Here is an 18282-nt window from a genome sequence, read left to right on the forward strand (position 1 = left end):
CTACTTACCACTTTAAAAAAAGTGCAGTTTTAAATAATTTGATATGAATTATAAATATATATGTAATTTGCACAAACCTGCACAATGAAAAAAAATAAATTGATTGGAAACAAAACAAAACACACACAAAAAAATAAAAGAGCACAACCGACAATATTTTGCTTTAAAAAAAAAAAAAAAAAAATTAAAATAAAATCCCTTTGTACTCAATTGAAGGACATTGCAGATAGTAAATAAAAAGTGCATTAAGGCGATCAATAGACATTCTGCACAGTTATGCAAAGTCTGCGGAACAGGAAATAAGATGTGCGCCAGCAAGACACAGACGGGCACTAGGAGACAGCATTAACAGAGTTACAGGTAAATTGATAGAGCTCAGGGAATGCAAATCAAGTACTGAATGCGTCTTTGAGCGAGGGTAGAATGGACTTCATTGTTTGTGCCTTATACACGACTCTCTGATGTAGCCATCACTTCCCAATTAAATAATAGCTATATCACACAAGGAGACCCATTTTATCAACGGTGTAATCAGGGCGCACATTTCTGTTACAAATTAAGGGCTAGTTTGATATTTGTACATTCTATATATTGTACCGTATCGAACATTCTATAATAGAATCCCTTCACACAGTCACCTGACATTTTATACAATAAGCCAAATGTAGGCATTCTAATAGAAACAGGCACTTTTAGAAATTCGAATTTACATGAGATGATCGGGATACAAAGCACTCAGAGGGACAATTCTAGTTTTTGTAGTTTAATGTGTATAATCCATCAAAAAAATTTAAACATTTATCTTTTGCACTTGTATATGGATAACTTTTTGCGTGACGTTTAAAGCGGCATGGTAACCCTGAACTTACCTTTCTCCTATTGTTTCCTCTTATCTTCCTCTCAGAATATGTTCCGCTTTTCTTTATTCCTGAACTAGTTTTCCTTAAAACAGAAGATAAAGTAGGGACTACTTTACGTGTGCATTCTTCCTATGCTTGACCAGCTATGACCCAAGGAGGAGCCTTAGTCCGCTCCATTTCCTGTGTCAAGGAGGAGTGCCAATACTTTCTCTGACAGGAAATGGAGCAGACTTAAGCACCTCCTTGTGTCAGAGATAGTCAGGCGTAGGAAAAATACATAGGACAAAGTAGTCCCCATTTAATCTTGTATTTTAAATAAAACTAGAGTTTAGAAATAAAGCAATAAAGAGTAACAGATTCTGAGAATGGAAGAGAAGAGGAAACAATAGGAGAAAGGAACGTTCGGGGTGACCGTGCTGCTTTAAGTCAGACATGTAGTCTCGGCTGAAATTCAGCTTCTTTCGTAATTATAGTTTTGGGCTTGCTTGTGTTTTGTTCGATTCTTTTTACACAGGTGAAGTTTAGAGGTTAATGGAATCCTTTATTTTAAATTCTCCTTTTCTAAAGCTAGTCTATGATTCAGTGCCATTTGTGTTCCGTCTATAGTGTATGGGAATGTTGCAGGTGAACAATACTGGCTGCTGGAAACCTCTGTGTAAGTTGTTGGTTTTCCAAGTCGACAATTTAGTTTTCCTTAAATGCTTTAAAAAGCAGATTTATTTAATTAGAAGATTAATTAATCCTGTGCTGTACATAGGGCCCTCTTACTTCTATGCACCCGATTTGATAGCACACAGCGGAGGAGTGGGAAGTGACTAGTTATGGAGTAAAACATTTTATCAGACTCCACAAACAAAGCAGGGTGTCTGTGGTTTTTCTAGAAACTACAGCGGCTAGCCTCCCTTACTATTCGCTAGAGCATGATGAAGGATGTGGAGGTATGTCATCTTATTTCTCCATGCTATGCACCCTCAGGTGGATTGCTCCCTAGATATCTGGATCCAGACGTGGCACCCCTGGTGCGTGGGAGAGGTGGGAATAGGTGTAAAATGTAAGGAGATACATAGTATAGATCTTGTTCAGACTAGGGCCACCTTTTTTTTAAAGGGACACTATAGTCACTAGAACAAAATAGCTTATTGCATTTGTTTTGGGGAGTATAATCAGTCCACCATAGGGTGGTTTTAACACTACAGGGTCAGGAATACAGGTTTGTGTTCCTGACCCTATAGTGTTCCTTTAAGTGTCTAGTAGATTTTTAATGAGGTTTATTATAAAAAGTCTTCATAAACTAAAACACTGTACAGTAAATTGGCAACATTACATTCTAAATGGATATATGTACTACAATAAATCTTCGACCCAAATGAAAAAAATAAAATCACTGTATATTACAAAATCTGATAGAAACTAGTTTAAATGTTCTTGGTTCATTCATTTCCAACTTCTCATTCATTCGCAAACAGCGGAAGTTGAAACTTGTTTGTGTTGTGTTGAAACACTGTTTACCAAATGAGTGCGTTGCCATGGCAATAATGTCGTTTTGTTCAGGGACTGCATAGATTGATGCAATGCAACTTTCATTGAGGTGGTTTGCATAGTCTTAAAAACATTGTATTAATCTCCTCCTGGGAGCAAATGAGATATTTCAGGAAAATATAGTTTTAGCACCCACGGCACTTGAATCTGAAATTGTTTCACTTCCTGTGTTAGGTTTTCCTTTTTTAGACGTGCCAGCAAGATATTGCAGGAAATACTTTTTGTGATAAAAAGAAAGCATGTCAGCTTTAAGACGTGACATTCTGATATGCACGTTAATAAAAGCATATTATTACTATACAGTCTATAAATAACTATATTAAAGATGCAGAGTTAGGGCTGTTTTTGAAGCATTGTGCATTAAATGTAGACATTGCTCATAATACGAGGATTATTTATTGAAGGGTTTATTATGCCAGTAATAAGAGCTGCTGATCCTATAATAATAGACAAATACATGATTAATGGCACACTACGCTAAGCGCCTTCAAAATCACCATCGCACAATGCAGGGAAATGGATTGGAATTCTACTGCGGACATCCCAGACACACAGAAAAAAAAAACCATTGTTTATCTACATAATTATGTCATTGCTATTTTATGTAGAATTTGTGTCTTATATACACATATTTATGACAGATACACACACACACACACACACACACACACACACACACACACACACCAGAAAAAAGCACAACCCCTTAATAACTTTAAACTGCTTACAACCACAGAGCCTCATGAAACCACCTAAAATTGCTATATAGTCAAGGTACTGGCTGGTACACAGTAAAATAAAAATAATAAAATTTAAAAAAATATATTATTATTATTATTATTATTAATAATAATTATATATTTTATAATTTTCAGATTTTAAAAGAAACTGTTTAAACCGCAAAATATGGCGAACCACTTCTAAAATGCATTATGAGAGTTGTAGTCCTCAAAGAACTGGGGTCTGCATTTTGCCCACTTGTGCTCTAGTAAAAGATTTCTTCAAGCAGCATAACATTCCATTTCCAAGCAACTTTAGAATAGAGCGATATTGTATTCCAGTCATTCAGCAAACAGTTGGTGCATTTGGGTAGAAAGAAAGTGAAAGGTCTCTTACCGAACACGCTCTTCTTCCACCTTCTTGAGATCAGCATCTCTTTGAAGAACTTGGAGGATGGCCTCCTGCTCCGTCTCCGTTAAAAAGCTCAGATCAATCATTGTGAGTTTCTGAATCAATAAAAGCACAGAGCAAGCGAGGTCTGAGCAAGTCCCTGTTATCAGACTGCTAGCACACTATCAGAGCGTCTCTTACACCGGGTGCAATTCGTTGGCTTAAGACAAGAACATAGCATCACTGGTCATCGTCCGGCTTATAAGAAGGGGGCTGCTTTTGTTCCCCACTTTCTTCTGATCACATGCTCTTGAGCCCAGCATTCAATTATCACAGGGCAAATCCTTTTAACTGGAGGCAGTCATGTAGAATAACATCACCTAATAGGGAAAAAACACAAACAAACAAATATAAATATGTGATATGGTAATTACGACAATTATTGTGCAAGTTAAAATGTGTTATATAATGCGTTGAACATGTGGGTGTGGATGGGAGAAGGAGTTTAACTTGAACCCTTTAAGGACCAAACTTCTGGAATAAAAGGGAATCATGACATGTCACACATGTCATGTGTCCTTAAGGGGTTAAAGTTCCAGTATTTACTGCACCAGGAGATAGTTGTGGAAAAAAAAAAAAAAGAAGATACATTTGTCAATAGGTCACTCCATTCTTTTAAGCAGATATTTGAGATACCAATTTCAGTACCGGCAGCAGTTTCATTAAAATAGAATAAAAGAAGCTTTGGCCTAAATTGAGAGAAGACATATTAGGTCTATCTGCTTAGCATGACTGGTGGCAAGACAGACGCCTTCATAGAAAACTATGAATGAGCCTGCATGCTTTGCACAGTCTCACTTTTTGTGACAGCCACCATAGTTACTTGCCATGCAAAGGGGTAGAATAGCTCCCCCTAGTGGACCATTTCAGTGGCGGAAGGAGCTTACACCTGTAGCTATTTTTTTTTTTTTTTTTTTTTTTTTTACAAGTTGCTGAAATTCTAAGACAGAGCTTGGAGACTGGGGCCGTGTCTGCACCTATACAAAGATCATAATGTAACCAGTCTTGGAGAGTCATTTTAAAGGCGGCCTGACATCCACAAATCACGTGAATGAACGCTCACATTCTGGTAGAGATAGATACAGTCTATATAGAATACTGGCAATGTATAGAATGAAACAGATTTATCCAACTATCTACTCCGGCAACAATGCCACAAGGGAAGTGATCTGATTGTATTCTGAATATTTGGATTATTGTACACCAAGCACAACATATGAAGCCAGTAGCCGTCTTACACATCATACACACAGGGTAATTCATCAATGTGAGGATTCAAAGTGAATTTCAAATTCAAGTCCAAAGTAGATGAAATGTAAGTATATCTCACTTAGAGAATGTTGCCAGTTCGGCTGTTTTTATCTTGAATTTTAAATTTGTTTTATTATTCTTACTTTAGAGAATAACCATTAAAACTAAAACCATCGCACATGCCTTTATATCAAGATCTTTTACTTAGTTTTACCCAAGCCAGGCAATTACCTCTGCTCCAGCACACTTGATACATCAGTGAAGGACCGAAGGTCTACAGAGAGACACATTCTATGGAAAAAACAGCCAGAAAGGTTTTCACCAATACACCACAGCCGTCCAATTATTCACTAAAAAGGGAATATCTGTGTGACATGTCATGATTCCCTTTTATTCCAGAAGTTTGGTACAATCCGTTTTCCTGGCACTGAAGGTTCCCTCTTCCTCCCACCCCCCAATCCACGGTTACTGAAGGGGTGAAAACCCCTTCAGTCACTTACCTGAGGCAGAGACGATGTCCCTCGTCGCTGTCTCCTCCTCCTCGCTCCTCCTACTGGCTCTGTCGGCCGGTTGGCGAGACTGATCCCGCACACCGGCCGAGGAGACCTAATGCCACTAGAGGTTGAGTTAACCCTGCAAGGTAATTATTGCAGTTTATAAAAAACTGCAATAATTACACTTGCAGGGTTAAGAGTAGTGGGAGTTGGCACCCAGACCACTCCAATGGGCAGAAGTGGTCTGGGTGCCTGGAGTGCCCCTTTAAGGGGTTAAACCAGCAGCTAAGTCGGAAAAATACTGAGTGAAATAAATTTTACTATTCAGCCATTTTGGTCCTAAATGTAATGATCCTGTGAGAGTTGATCCCACTATAATCAGAAGACACGTTTTGTCTGGCAATAACCTGAAATTATCTCGCCCTCTACACAACCCACGGAGGGTTCTCCTGCTCTACACATGTTTAACATGGAGGGTGAAAGGCATGTCAAAACAATGCTGTGTAGACAGACTGATGAATTATTACAGGACATACACACTTTGTTTTGGGTAACCAATCATAGCTTTTCATAACAAAATAGCCAAGATAAAAAATATTAATGTGCACTGAACACAATAGTGACACAGTGTGTTAATTTAGATATATTGTCCTACGGCATCCTGGGATTAACAACATTTTAAAAATATTGGTTGCTCTCAGCATTTTGTGTGTCTTTTTAATCTGCTACTTACTATGTAGATTAATCAGCCAGTCTGAACCTTTAAAACAATATATTTTACACAACCAAAGAGCACTCATACAACGAATGCAGAAGGAAGACTCTATAGAGGAGAGCATTTGTAAAGCAGGAAAACCCCCGAACGACCTATTGGGAAGAACAGGAAGTCTACTCCATCCATGTGGTCAACTAGGCAAGACACTAAACGTATCGAAAATCACTTTCCACACTCTGTTGTATTGGCTTTGTATGGATTATCGGAGGATCCGACATGTGGGATGAATGTACTTTACAGGCTAGGATGAACACGTTATAGAATAAGTGGCTTTCCTCTTGGTCACTATTCCCCCAGGTAACAGACAAGGGACCGTGATCAAGAGGAAAACCGCTTGCTCCATAATGTGTAAAAAAAGTGTTCATCCTACTCTGTAAGAGACATTCATCCCACATGTTGGATTTAAGAAGATGGGACATGTAGGACTGAAAACACCATGAGCCACAGCCTTACACCGAACAGACATAGGACTGTGAAATAGCACTAAGCAAAATATGTTCTCAAAGTTAGGCAGGGCAACAAGATATACTTCCCTTTCACTAATCTTCATGTCCTTCCTGGAGAGAGTGATTACCAACCTCAACACCCCACAATTTTGTGAAACATATTTCCCATAATGCTTCATCTGCACGGTCATTAAGTGAATTTTAATTAACCATTGCAGATCCATGGTACAGAGAGAACTGTACGTAAGACTTTATTAACAGAGATTCCCAGAGAATGTGATTATAGAGCAGACAGGAAATGAAGTATTCTGACACGACTACAAAATATTAAAAGGCATTAATGCAAAAACCCGGGAAAGGGTAAGAGAAAGTGACTTACAGAGCACCGAAGGCTGGTGTCCATGTCTGATGTTCAGCTAGCAGTGAGAGATCTGGGAAATTAAGTCTTTAGTTAAACGCCGAGACTGACCCAACCAGTTTCTGGTTTAGCAACATTCATTTCAATCTGTAAAGTAGTTAATGCTACAGAGCAGGCTCGAGAAATGTTAAATATGCTGGTTCACGCAGTGACGAGTTCTGTTAGTCACAACTTATTCATTCTCCCAGAAACACATTACTAGTAAAATTGAGGCAAAAGTGCCTCTCGGGCATAAAAAGCAATTCTTTTACCAGTGTTAAATGGTTCAAATTCTCATTTGCTAAAGCAGATGTTAGCCTGTGGCTAGTGTCAGAGGCTGAATGTGACCCCCTGCATTCCACACATATTGTACAGCTTCTCAGTCAGTTTCCTGATTTGCTGTCCTGTAATAATTAAACAATTTGATCTATACAATGTGCCATGCCATGTTCTGGCTGCACATGTACACAAATTGAGTTTCAACAGGCTTCTCCCAACAAATGGGACACCAGAGTTAACACGACCACTCATCTGTTAACAAATACATAGAATTATCTGGTTTTATCGATAACACCCCATGTCATTTTATCTCCACTTCATTGAAATTTTTACTACATCCATGCCAGCACGCATGCACTAGGTTTCAGATTTAGAAATGATACTTTGTTAGAGCATTCTACTCATCGTAAATCTTAAATGTTTCACTTCTAAATATCCTGATATAACCACTTACTACAACAAACAACTGTTACTTTCCTAATGAAAAAGTATTGTCGGTCTTAAAAAGATCGAGCAATAGTTAGGCTGGTGACAAGCAATTCACAGATTTTGGATCAAGTCCAGTTGAAGAATCTAGATAGAGGATCCATTTGGAGTTTACATATCCAGTTCTATTACAGTTATTTCACCCATCGAACAGATCTCAGATACATAACGTGTATAAGATATGACACCAGCCTCCTCCTCCCCCCCACCCCTTACCTTGACTGCCCAGGCAGGTTCTTTCTTCCACAACCACATTCTTATGTCACTATACGCCCTGCCTCGTTTAATCTGGTTGATAAAGAAACAGGGCTGTCCTACAGAAAGTATGTGGTCAAACGAACATTCAGAAACGTCTGCTCCTTGACCAAAGAGCATGGTTGCCAAAAGATTAAACTCCTCTTTAGCTAGAAAGGACTACAACTACAATGAAGCTTTGCTAACCTTCCTGCTGGATTTTATTTCTACAAGAGCTGGATGATTGCCTGATCTGTTGCAACATTCTATAGCGGGGTTCTCCAAACTCTATCCTTCCAGATTTTACTGAACTACAGCGCCCATGATTCTTTGAATGAAATTGATAGCCAGAGAATCATGGGAGTTGTAGTTCAACATCATCTGAAGGACCAGAGTTTGGAGAACCCAAAAGATCTGCAGTATCAGAAGTGGCTGGAATTCAAAACCTGAAATTACCCACAAGTGCATCACGGGGAGTAAATAAAAATCATCAGGGATATATAAAAGTAAGAGTTTACATACTGATTAAAATTAACACTTTTTTGGGTCAATCCTACACAATTTTATGGGAAATTTGTAGAGCTCTCTAAAGTCCATTCCCATGTGGACACCTTGTCTACCTAGAACAGGGATTACAAAATATTCCACACTGGTCACCCAGATGTAGAAGGCCCAGAATTCTTGGAATTAAAAAATTGCCCACAGAGTCATGGGAGTTCTATTTGTTCCCAGAATCATCGGGGAGAGGCAAAGAGTTGGAGATTCCCATGTTCAATTATCCTAATCAATACAGTGTTTCCTACGGTCTTAAAAGCTCAAAAATAAAATAAAAATAAAACAGGCTATTTTTCCTTTAACGAATATTCTGGAGTTAATAGTTCCTGACACACAATTGCAATTTAGTTAGTAGAAAACAAAAAGTGAGCTGCCCACACAAGGTTGTTGTGGCCATTTTATTTTAAATCCGCTTTTAAAAAATGGTGAAAAAAAAATTTAAAAGATGGTGTTTTGCTCTGATGCAATCTTAAAAAGCAGCAATTTGGCCTTTACTGGCAAGAATTGCTGTGTGCAGAAAATGTCCCCATTTTTTGCCAGCACGACCCTGAGCTGGCAGGATCTGATGAAGCAGGAGTTAAACGTATTTCACTCAATAAATCAGTTTGGATTAGGACGGGGGTTCCTGCTTGCTGAAGACATTTTTTTAAATGGGAAGCAGTTTCTATTTCTGGAACAGTCAATGCGGTTTTATGCACTATGTCCATTATATATGTAAATGATTAGTTCAGAGCCTGCAATGTAGACTAGATTCTCTAAATAAACTGCAATCATTTGAAAGCTGAAATGCTCAATTTAGGCTAATAACACAGTGTCTGTGAATAGCAGATTTTTTTTTTTTCTCCAGCCATTTTGGTTTTCAGTTTAGGACATTTTACAATTTAGCAAGTAAAGCTCAGAATTTGCACTTACAATATAGAATATTTTATGCCAGAAACCAGTACCAGAGGCAATGTGCCCAAACAGAAAAGTGGCCCAATTCATGTTCATGAATTTTGATGCAAGATATATATAAAAATAATTGCACTAATTCAGCTTTTTTGGCATTTCATTTTTCCTATAGTCGCTATTTGGCATTATCTGTGCTTTGTAAAAAGTTGCAACTTTGCTCATTTAGACATCTTTAGGCAGACTATACAAGGTAAATATAACAAAGTATAACAGAGCATGCATGGTTTTCAGGACTGCACCATTTCAGCAGATTTTAAAAGTGCGTCAAACACCATAACCACTACAGCTCAGCACAGATGGTATGCAAGCTCAGCGCTCTCGGCATATATTTGCCATCAAGAAATTGCACTTTATACTTAGCAAGTGTAGTTTACCTAGTCTCAGTAGGGCTGATGAGAGTGTAGACTGTTCGTGCTGGGACAAAGCCAGTTTTTAAAGACATCTGTAGACTTTCAGAATGAGCAGTACAATGTACTGTACAGGTTATGGTGCTTTGAATCAGGGTCGATCCTGGTGCCAGGGAGCTGAGGCAGAAGGGCCTGACCCGGGCTAGAGACTTGAGTGGGCCCCTTAAGTGCCCAAGGTCTAAAATGTTCCCTTGTGGAGGCTGGGCTGAGCCCTCTGCCAGGCAAGCTCTGGTTACAGAGAGTGCTCTGACAAGCTGCATCTCCCATCTGGTGGTCACCAGGGATCAGTAGTTCCCAATTCCTGGCCAAAGAGGGGTTGCATTTTGTTTTGTTCCCATTTAATTAAAGCCACTGATCTAACTCTCTAGACCAGCTCACCCAACACTACAGCCTCTATCCTCCACACTACACCCCCTAACCACCCCACTGCTGCTCCTACATCATCTAACCCCACTTTAGCCTGTAACTCTCCCTCCTATCGCCTTTATACCCAAGTACCACAGCTCCTAGCCCCCCCCACCCACTACAGCCTCAAATTGAGAGATGGAGCTGTTGCCATAGAAACAGGCATTCCTTGACGATTGCAATGGGGAGAAGCACTAACAACATCAACAAAAATGTTTGCACACAAGCATCTGTGACCCTAGGATCAACCCAGATTAGAATGTTTATTAAAGAAAAAAGGGAAGTTGTATAAAACAAGCCAGTTTAACACACACACTGAGGAATACCACCAATTTGACATTAAAAATGGGTTTAAAAAATAAAATACGAATGACACAACAAAGTTTTCTTGCTGTGAAACCTAATGGAAGTATAGAGAGTCCTTTAAATGGACCAGTATATTCTGCAGTAGCCAGAAAAAAGTAACCTCCTTCATAAAACTAGTTTAATACAAAGCATGAGAAATGTGAGGGTGAGACCATGGGATCACTAGCAATGTGCGGAGAGACAGGAGGATTGGTACAAAGACAGAAATTAGCAGTAAGGTGATAAGCGTTCAGAAAGAGATTAAGAGAGCTTTAAGGGACTTTAGAAATCTAGGGGAGAGTCTAAAAATGTAATGCTGGGGTCAAAGGTCAGGTGGAAGTTCAAAGTTCTGCCCATTCACTAACATCCGTACTAGACTGCGTTCAGTTCCAATGCCAGCGCTAGTGCCAGGATAGCAAGGTGACACTAGCACCCGATTCCGCCCGACTGCCCACACCTGCTCAGCCGTACTATAGGAGGGACAGTGATTAAAACAGAAAAAAGAGGCATGGGAGAGAGATACATACACACAAAATGGAGGGGATGGGGAGAATGTGACAAATTGGGAGGGGGAGGAAAAGATGGATAGACAGAGTAAAGAGCATGTGACCACATCAGCATGGCTATGGATTGCATGTTTGTTGCATTAGCGCATACTTCCTTAGTGACCCCATTTCGGAGGGACAGTCCCTATTTTAGACCATATCGATGTGTCTGAGTGTATAACAGAGCTCCACAGCAATAATACTCCCAGTAATGTGCGTGTATAACAGAGCTCCACAGCAATAATACTCCCAGTAATGTGAGTGTATAACAGAGCTCCACAGCAATAATACTCCCAGTAATGTGAGTGTATAACAGAGCTCCACAGCAATAATACTCCCAGTAATGTGAGTGTATAACAGAGCTCCACAGCAATAATACTCCCAGTAATGTGCGTGTATAACAGAGCTCCACAGCAATAATACTCCCAGTAATGTGAGTGTATAACAGAGCTCCACAGCAATAATACTCCCAGTAATGTGAGTGTATAACAGAGCTCCACAGCAATAATACTCCCAGTAATGTGTCTTTAGACTACATTTGTTTAGTCTGTGTAAATAGGATACATTGTTCTTGTTCTAAGTTACATTTTAGTTGTATAAATTGTCATTAGTCACCTAAAAGTTCTCAGGGCAGCCCTGCCCCTGGCCACACTCCCCACTCACCCCCATAAAATTAGAGTGCCCCTCTATGTCCATCTGAAATGTTGGAAGTTGCGCATTAGCAGGTAGGTGTGTGTTCAGAAGTATATCTTACGCTGTCCGTTTGTGTTCTGCTGTCTGGCTAGATGTGCTGTGTATGTATCAATATTGTATCCTGTTAATTTACTTTTGCAAAGGAAAGAGCCAAGCTGTAAGAGCGCAGCATACATTTATAATTGAGAAAGTCAGATGTGGAGTGAGACGTCCTCCAGCAGTTCTGGAAATATCGAGTCAGCTTGGTGTGCCAAGGTTGTAGTTGGGGGCGAGTGCTGCATTTAAGTGTAGGAGGTGCCATGATGTCTAGTTGAGAGTAGAGGGTGGAATTGTAGAAGGAGGTTGCAGAGCTAGGGCAGGTGAGATTTCAGATAGGTAAAAGGAGAGTTTGGAGGTTAGTGGTGAAGTTCTCTAGGTCAAGACATTGGAGTTTTCTGTGATATTGATGTGCAGAAGGTGGTGTCAGTTGGGTCCTGGGTGTGCTCATGTCAAAAGTCAGCAGATGGTGGTCAGATAGATGAAAAGGAATATTGGAGATTAGAGGCGGTACAGAGGTTAGTGAAGGCAAGATTAAGAGTGTTTCCCACTGTATGGGTTTCTGAAGTAGACCATTGCGTGAGGCCAGAGGAGGAGGTTACAGAGAGCAGACAAGAGGCATCAGTGCAGTTGGGGTTGTTGACTGGGATATTTAAATCCCCAAGTATAAGGGAAGGAGTGCTAGGGGAGAGGAAGTGAGGTAGCCAGGAAGAAAAGTGCTCAATTAATAGCCTAGGATGACCGGGGGGCAGTAGATGATAGCAATTCTTAAAGGAGTGGGTTTAAATATGCGGACAATGTGAACTTCAAAGGAATTAAAGGATAGGGCAGGGGAGATTGGTTGAAAGGTACATTGAGGGGAGAGAAGGAGGCCTACACCACCTCCTTTACAGTTAAGTCTGGGAGTGAGAGAGAATTGTAGCCCACCAAAACAAAGAGGCAGGAGTAGCGCTATCATATAAAACACTTTATTAATCTACATGCTTTTGTGATTTGGAGCGTCACTTTAAAGCATTCTCCATATAGTGCAATAAAAAGTGTGGTTAAATCCGTCCCAGAATGTCTATTACATAGACATTTTCTGGCTGTGCGGTTACAGACATTGTGTGGAGAGGTTTTATTGCCTATTCTGCATAATTCTAGCAAATCTATTTTAGAATTTAATTCTACATTTGGTTTAGGAAAAAGCATGTAATTGTTAAAGTGGCAAGTCAGTAAAAAAAAAAAAAAAAAATGAACAAACCACAAACAAGTATTTTGATAAGCAATGGTAAATATAGGCCATTCTTGCCTTGACTGTGTCAAAGCAAAAAAAAAAAAAAAAAAAAAAAAAAAAAAAAAAATCGCCACAAGAATGCAGCCAGACTACAGCAGCCAAATCCTTATTTGGACAGTGGGAGTTTTAGAGAAACCCGTGTTTAGTTAATCCTTTGAACAGCAGAGCTCCTCCATCAATCTCTATCAAAGAGTTAGTGATCAGCAGGTAAAAACATTTCAAAAAAATAAAAAGTTATTATCAACAAACCCGAATAAAATAAAAAAATTAAATAAAAGCTTATTGGGTTTATTATCTGAACACGGAGTTGATATCCCAGTAGTTGCTAGATTCAGTTTAAAACCAGACTTGGAGAAAACCATTCTGCTGATTCATACCTCAACATGATGACTCAACGTTGTAATTAAAAAGTGCAACAATGTTCTTTGGCTCCTACAGTGATGTTTGCAGATACAAGGAAACCAATTATAGATGTTATCGCTCTAATTTTAGTGGTATCACTGAATGTGTAATTCAATACACAGCAAGTAACATCAGCAACAAATATTTATGCAACAATTTTGACATTTGATTGTGGGATGGGGTAAGGGTCGTTGATGGCAGCCATTGGATTTGTCATGCCCTCATTGGCATTACCCATGTTAAGAATTATACATCCATGAGGTCGGCTTCACATTCACCTTACAGCAACGTTGCTCATTACAAAAGACATTTCAGCTTTTTAACTGTTTTTTTTTTTTTTTTACAAAGCTGCAGAGTAAGGATTTATAGCACAACAAAAATGAGAAATGTGAATATTTGGTTTTATGTGATCAGTTCTCTGGCTCAGTCTGGCATCCAATGCAAATATTAAAGAAAAAACATGTCCCATAAGTCCTTGCATATGACAAGTAATTATATGAAGTGCTCAAGAAAAAGTGAACCTGGCAACTATGTACATAAGTCAACAATAAAGTGAAGATCGCACAACTCACACATACATGACAGGTATGTTTGTTTATAATTCCCTTCACAGTACAACTCATCACAGCAACTGTATAAAATAGCGTTTCAGAGAAAAGGGACGATAAGTGTTGCACAAAAAAGGGACCATCTCTTTCTCTCTCTCTATATATCTATATCTATATCTATATATGTAGTATACAGCAAACAGACTCAAAGGAATCCACGTTTATAATGAAATAAGGCAAAAATGTGATTCTTTGTTGAACTAGTTTGCATATGCCCGCCCAGAATCCTTTGCGGTAGTAACATCACTGCAAAGTTGTGATTTCTTTGGGAAAAGCAAGTCTTATGGCTTGACTGGTGTGCAGATTTTTGTTTAGCAGTGTATTGAATACAGCAGAACTCTACAATGTATGCATGTTCAGGTGAGTGTAGCCCTCTTGGTTTCTTTTATATATTTGGGAGTCCAGGCCAACTCCTTGGTTTTGCACCCCTCCCTGTCACAGGTGCCTCATTCCAGGACCCTATTTAGCTTTGAGTTGCAGAGAGTCCCAGTAAGGAAGTATTTCACAAGTAAGTGGATTAATCTCATAAGGGCGGGCATTAAGCTGCTAGAATAGGACCTGCCAAGAATAGGGTACATTAACATTGTGGTAGGCTTATGTAATATAATGTAACTAAACCCCCATTACTTTTTGCCTAGTTGAGGTGTTTTTAAATAAAACTATGAAAATCTGTAAGATTTAAAAATCATTGTTTAGTGAATAAGCGAGTGCGCTGCAATCTGCAGATATCGATATAGAGAAAGAGAGAGCGAGAGATTGTGATCATTTTGACATATTTAACAATGATAGCCAGGTTCCATCATGTAACAGAATATGAAGTATTAAATTAGGTTTTATACACAAGTCCCTGCCTTGGCATTCACACATTGTAAATTGGGAATACGTCCAAATAACACTGCTGTTATGTCACTGCCGGCCCTGAATGTCCTTACCACCAGTCCATTGCACATGTGCAGTTATTTTTATGTATGACTACATCAGGGCAGAATGGACATGGATCTACGGTTGGATTAGTCTTAACGAATTCTGGAATATGCCCCGCCCATGAGGAACTCATTCTGAAAATAAAATAAGTTGGTTACATGTGTTTAGTAGCTCTGGTGCAACAAATCCACAGTCCATGGCTACTGGAACTACCTAACCATGTACAAGTATATTTTCACATTCTTATTCATTGTACCCAGAAAATGGAAGGCTAGGTTTTTAAAAATGACTTTAAAACCACATACTGCAAGTCAAAGCAGCTACACGTGATCTATTCCAACATGGTTTGTGAGATTAATATCTAAAACCAAACAATGAAGACTGAAAGCTACATCTTAAAATAGAAGGAGCAATTGAAGCCAGTCTGCAGAATATTTTTGCCAAAAAAGGAATTAGCTCTGAAGCATCCAGTTGGCGTTTGCCCATAAAAAGCTGGACAGTCTAATAAATCATTCACCCGAGTGGATGTTTGCTGGGAATGTGACTTGAGGTTTGCTTCTGCAATTTAGATTACTAAGGCACAATTAACCCTTTACATTCCAAAAAGGGGTTTGCAACTCACTGCTCTGTTAAAGCAACATTCAACACAAAAAAAAAAATATAAACACAGACACCAAATACACAATCTTTTTATACTATGCTGTGGTATTTACATCACACTTTTTTCTAACCTTAAAATTCACACTAACCAAGTTATTCACTAAACGGAGAATTCAAGGTGAATTTAATTTTTTTATTTTTTTTTTAATTCTTTATTTTAGATGTGCAGTGTTGAATACAAGCTTTGTCAAGATGTGCTGCACTTTTTGTTTCTTAAAACAGAGAACTAGCTTTTCGTAGAAAACTTAAACATAGCGAGGTAATAGAAAACATGCAAATTGTCAGTGCATTAGTCTAGAAGCGTATAAAAGTTAACAATTAGGCAACACATGAGAGCATTGGTGTGGCATAATTAAAATATCATCTAATCCAAACATTTTCTTGTAAGTAAGCAATTTGGTCACAGTTTAAGAAAAAATATGCTTAGCAATAGTGTGCACCACTGTCTGAAGTAAAAGGCTCTATATTAGTATATGAACAAGTGTAGACTGCACACTGAGTAATACATTTGAGATCCTTATATATGTTGAAGTGGCTTAAACAATATGTTAGACAATTCCTAACACCCAATCTGCTCCAATTAGAGTATAAGAAGTACAGTGTGCTAGTGGGTTGCGCAGGCTAGAGCAGGGGTGTTAAGTAAGCTAGTCACAGGTTAAACATGCTGTGTAAAATTCGTAACATGCCTGAGTAAGTAATGCCAGCTGAGATTGTCAGATATGTTATCTAACTTTTGCGACATCTCTTATACTCTAACTGCCATAGTTAACTGATTGATTCTCAAGTATCTTATTAAATACAAAACTTTGAAAAAAAAAACGTTGGGGTTTACACAGTAAAAAAGAAAAACAAAAACTATCTGTCGTAAACTCAAAGCTGAATTCCCAAACGTAGGCAAAAATATCAAGCTGTGACTTGAGCTGGAGAGTATTTTCACAGCTATATGGTCCCGAATATTACAATTTGGCTGTCCACTCGCTATACACAGTTTAGCAAGTAGTCTTCTCCTGGGGGTAGTTAGAGGGGTCTCACTCCTGGTTTTGAGTCATCCATTGCCCCTTCTGGAGGGCTACTGTCGATTCGGGCATGAGTCCATCGTAACATAAGCGTGTGGGGCTGCAGCCAGTTCCCGTCGCTGGTTTTTCTCAGTCGCCGGTAGTTCCGGGTGCTCTCGTATGCGCGGTCAATGGGTTGTCAGCCTGTTGGGGGGCGAGAGTAATGAGCCATGTTCGGGGGGTGTGGGGCCTTCTGATGTGACATATTCTCGCAGGTGAAGCCAGAGTTTTGGGGAAGGAGTGGTGAAAGGGAGCCCCTGAGGTAAGTCCTTGTTGTGGTGTAATACGGCTCGCTAGTCTAGGATTGTGATGTTGCGCCTACTCCGTGCTCTCCGCCTCGTTCTGTAGGGGGTGGTAGGCGGTTTACGGATTGTGGCGTCTGTGTTCGTGTGCCTTATTGTTACCGGTATCGTGCTGTGAGGTGAAGACCCGGGCTGGTGGGTACCTTCTTGTGTCTAGGTCGTGATTGTCGCATATACGTGCGGCGTGGAGACTCGGGGGGTGAATGGTGTGGTCAGGTCTGGGTCCCAGGTGTGGGTGCGATTTGGGGAGCCGCTATTGGCGCTTGCCAGCCCTACCGGGGGCATGGAGTCTTGAGGTAGATTCAGGCTCTGCAGGAAGGCTGGGGCGTCGTGAATATCTTGGATGGTATGCACGACTGCCCCTCGTTGGACCACCAGTGTCCTAGGGAGCCGCCAGTGGTAGTCTATCTTGTGGGCACATAGCGTCGTGGTGAGTGGCTTGAGCGACTTACGCCATGCCAGGGTGCCACCGGACAGGTCCGAGTAGAACGAGAGGTCCATGTTCTCGAAACATAAGGGGGTCCTGCCACGGAGGGTGGACAGGAACGTCGCCTTTTCTTTTGTGTTTCGGAGAGTCACGATGACATCCCTCGTGGCCCTGATTGAAATACCTCCACTGGGGTGATTGTTGTGGCCTGTCCGGGTGGCAGAATAGCTGGGATCAGGCACCCCAGAAGCTTAGGTAGGTCGGCCTCTGGGATGTTCTCCTGGATTCCCCTAATCTTGACGTTGGAGCCGCGCCTGGCATCCTCAAGCGCCGCGAGGCGGTGCTCATATTGCTGGTTCTGCTTTTTTAGGTCTTGTACAGTATGGTGCAGTGCAGTGACTTCCTGGGCCTGAGAGTGTACAGAGCCCTCCAAGGTGGAGATGCGGCCTGTCAGGCCTTTCAGGTCTGCACGTAGTGTTGTGATGTCCTCGTGAATACTGCTTTTTAAGTCCAGCAGCAGTGCCTTCAAGACCGCTGTGGTGACCGGTTCCGAGTCTGCTTGTTTGCCGCGTTGTTTTGCCTTCTGTGGTGAGGGCTGGGAGGGCTGTGTGGCAACAGGGTGAGTGTATCCCCCATCCTCCTCCTCCGACAAATCCTCAGAAAAATCTGAGTACCCACCATGCAGGGCCGCCATGCTTGTTTCAGTTGCTCCTTGTGCCTGCCTCCACATCTGCCCTATCGTGAGTCCCGTGGAGGGCTT

At 40.4% G+C, this 18282-nt stretch overlaps 2 protein-coding genes across 10 annotated transcripts in view; both read right to left on the bottom strand.

Annotated features, from left to right (window-relative positions):
- CREBZF (CREB/ATF bZIP transcription factor) overlaps positions 1-18282 on the bottom strand; it is a 217798-nt gene that overhangs the window by 78922 nt on the left and 120594 nt on the right. The gene's annotated exons all lie outside the window — the stretch shown is intronic.
- Positions 1-18282, bottom strand: part of SYTL2 (synaptotagmin like 2) — an 84140-nt gene that overhangs the window by 46074 nt on the left and 19784 nt on the right. For 8 of the 9 annotated variants that reach the window (XM_063431408.1, XM_063431382.1, XM_063431399.1 and 5 more), the window contains exon 2: positions 3516-3889. In XM_063431408.1, coding sequence (XP_063287478.1) covers positions 3516-3616 — 101 coding nt within the window. In that variant the 5' untranslated portion in view covers positions 3617-3889. Of the gene's footprint in view, positions 1-3515; positions 3890-6914; positions 6966-18282 lie in introns of those variants that run through there. The other variant, XM_063431391.1, reaches the window with a different exon arrangement.

The sequence above is a fragment of the Pelobates fuscus genome, chromosome 1 (genome assembly GCF_036172605.1).
Source record: "Pelobates fuscus isolate aPelFus1 chromosome 1, aPelFus1.pri, whole genome shotgun sequence".
In the NCBI taxonomy this organism is placed as follows: domain Eukaryota; kingdom Metazoa; phylum Chordata; class Amphibia; order Anura; family Pelobatidae; genus Pelobates; species Pelobates fuscus.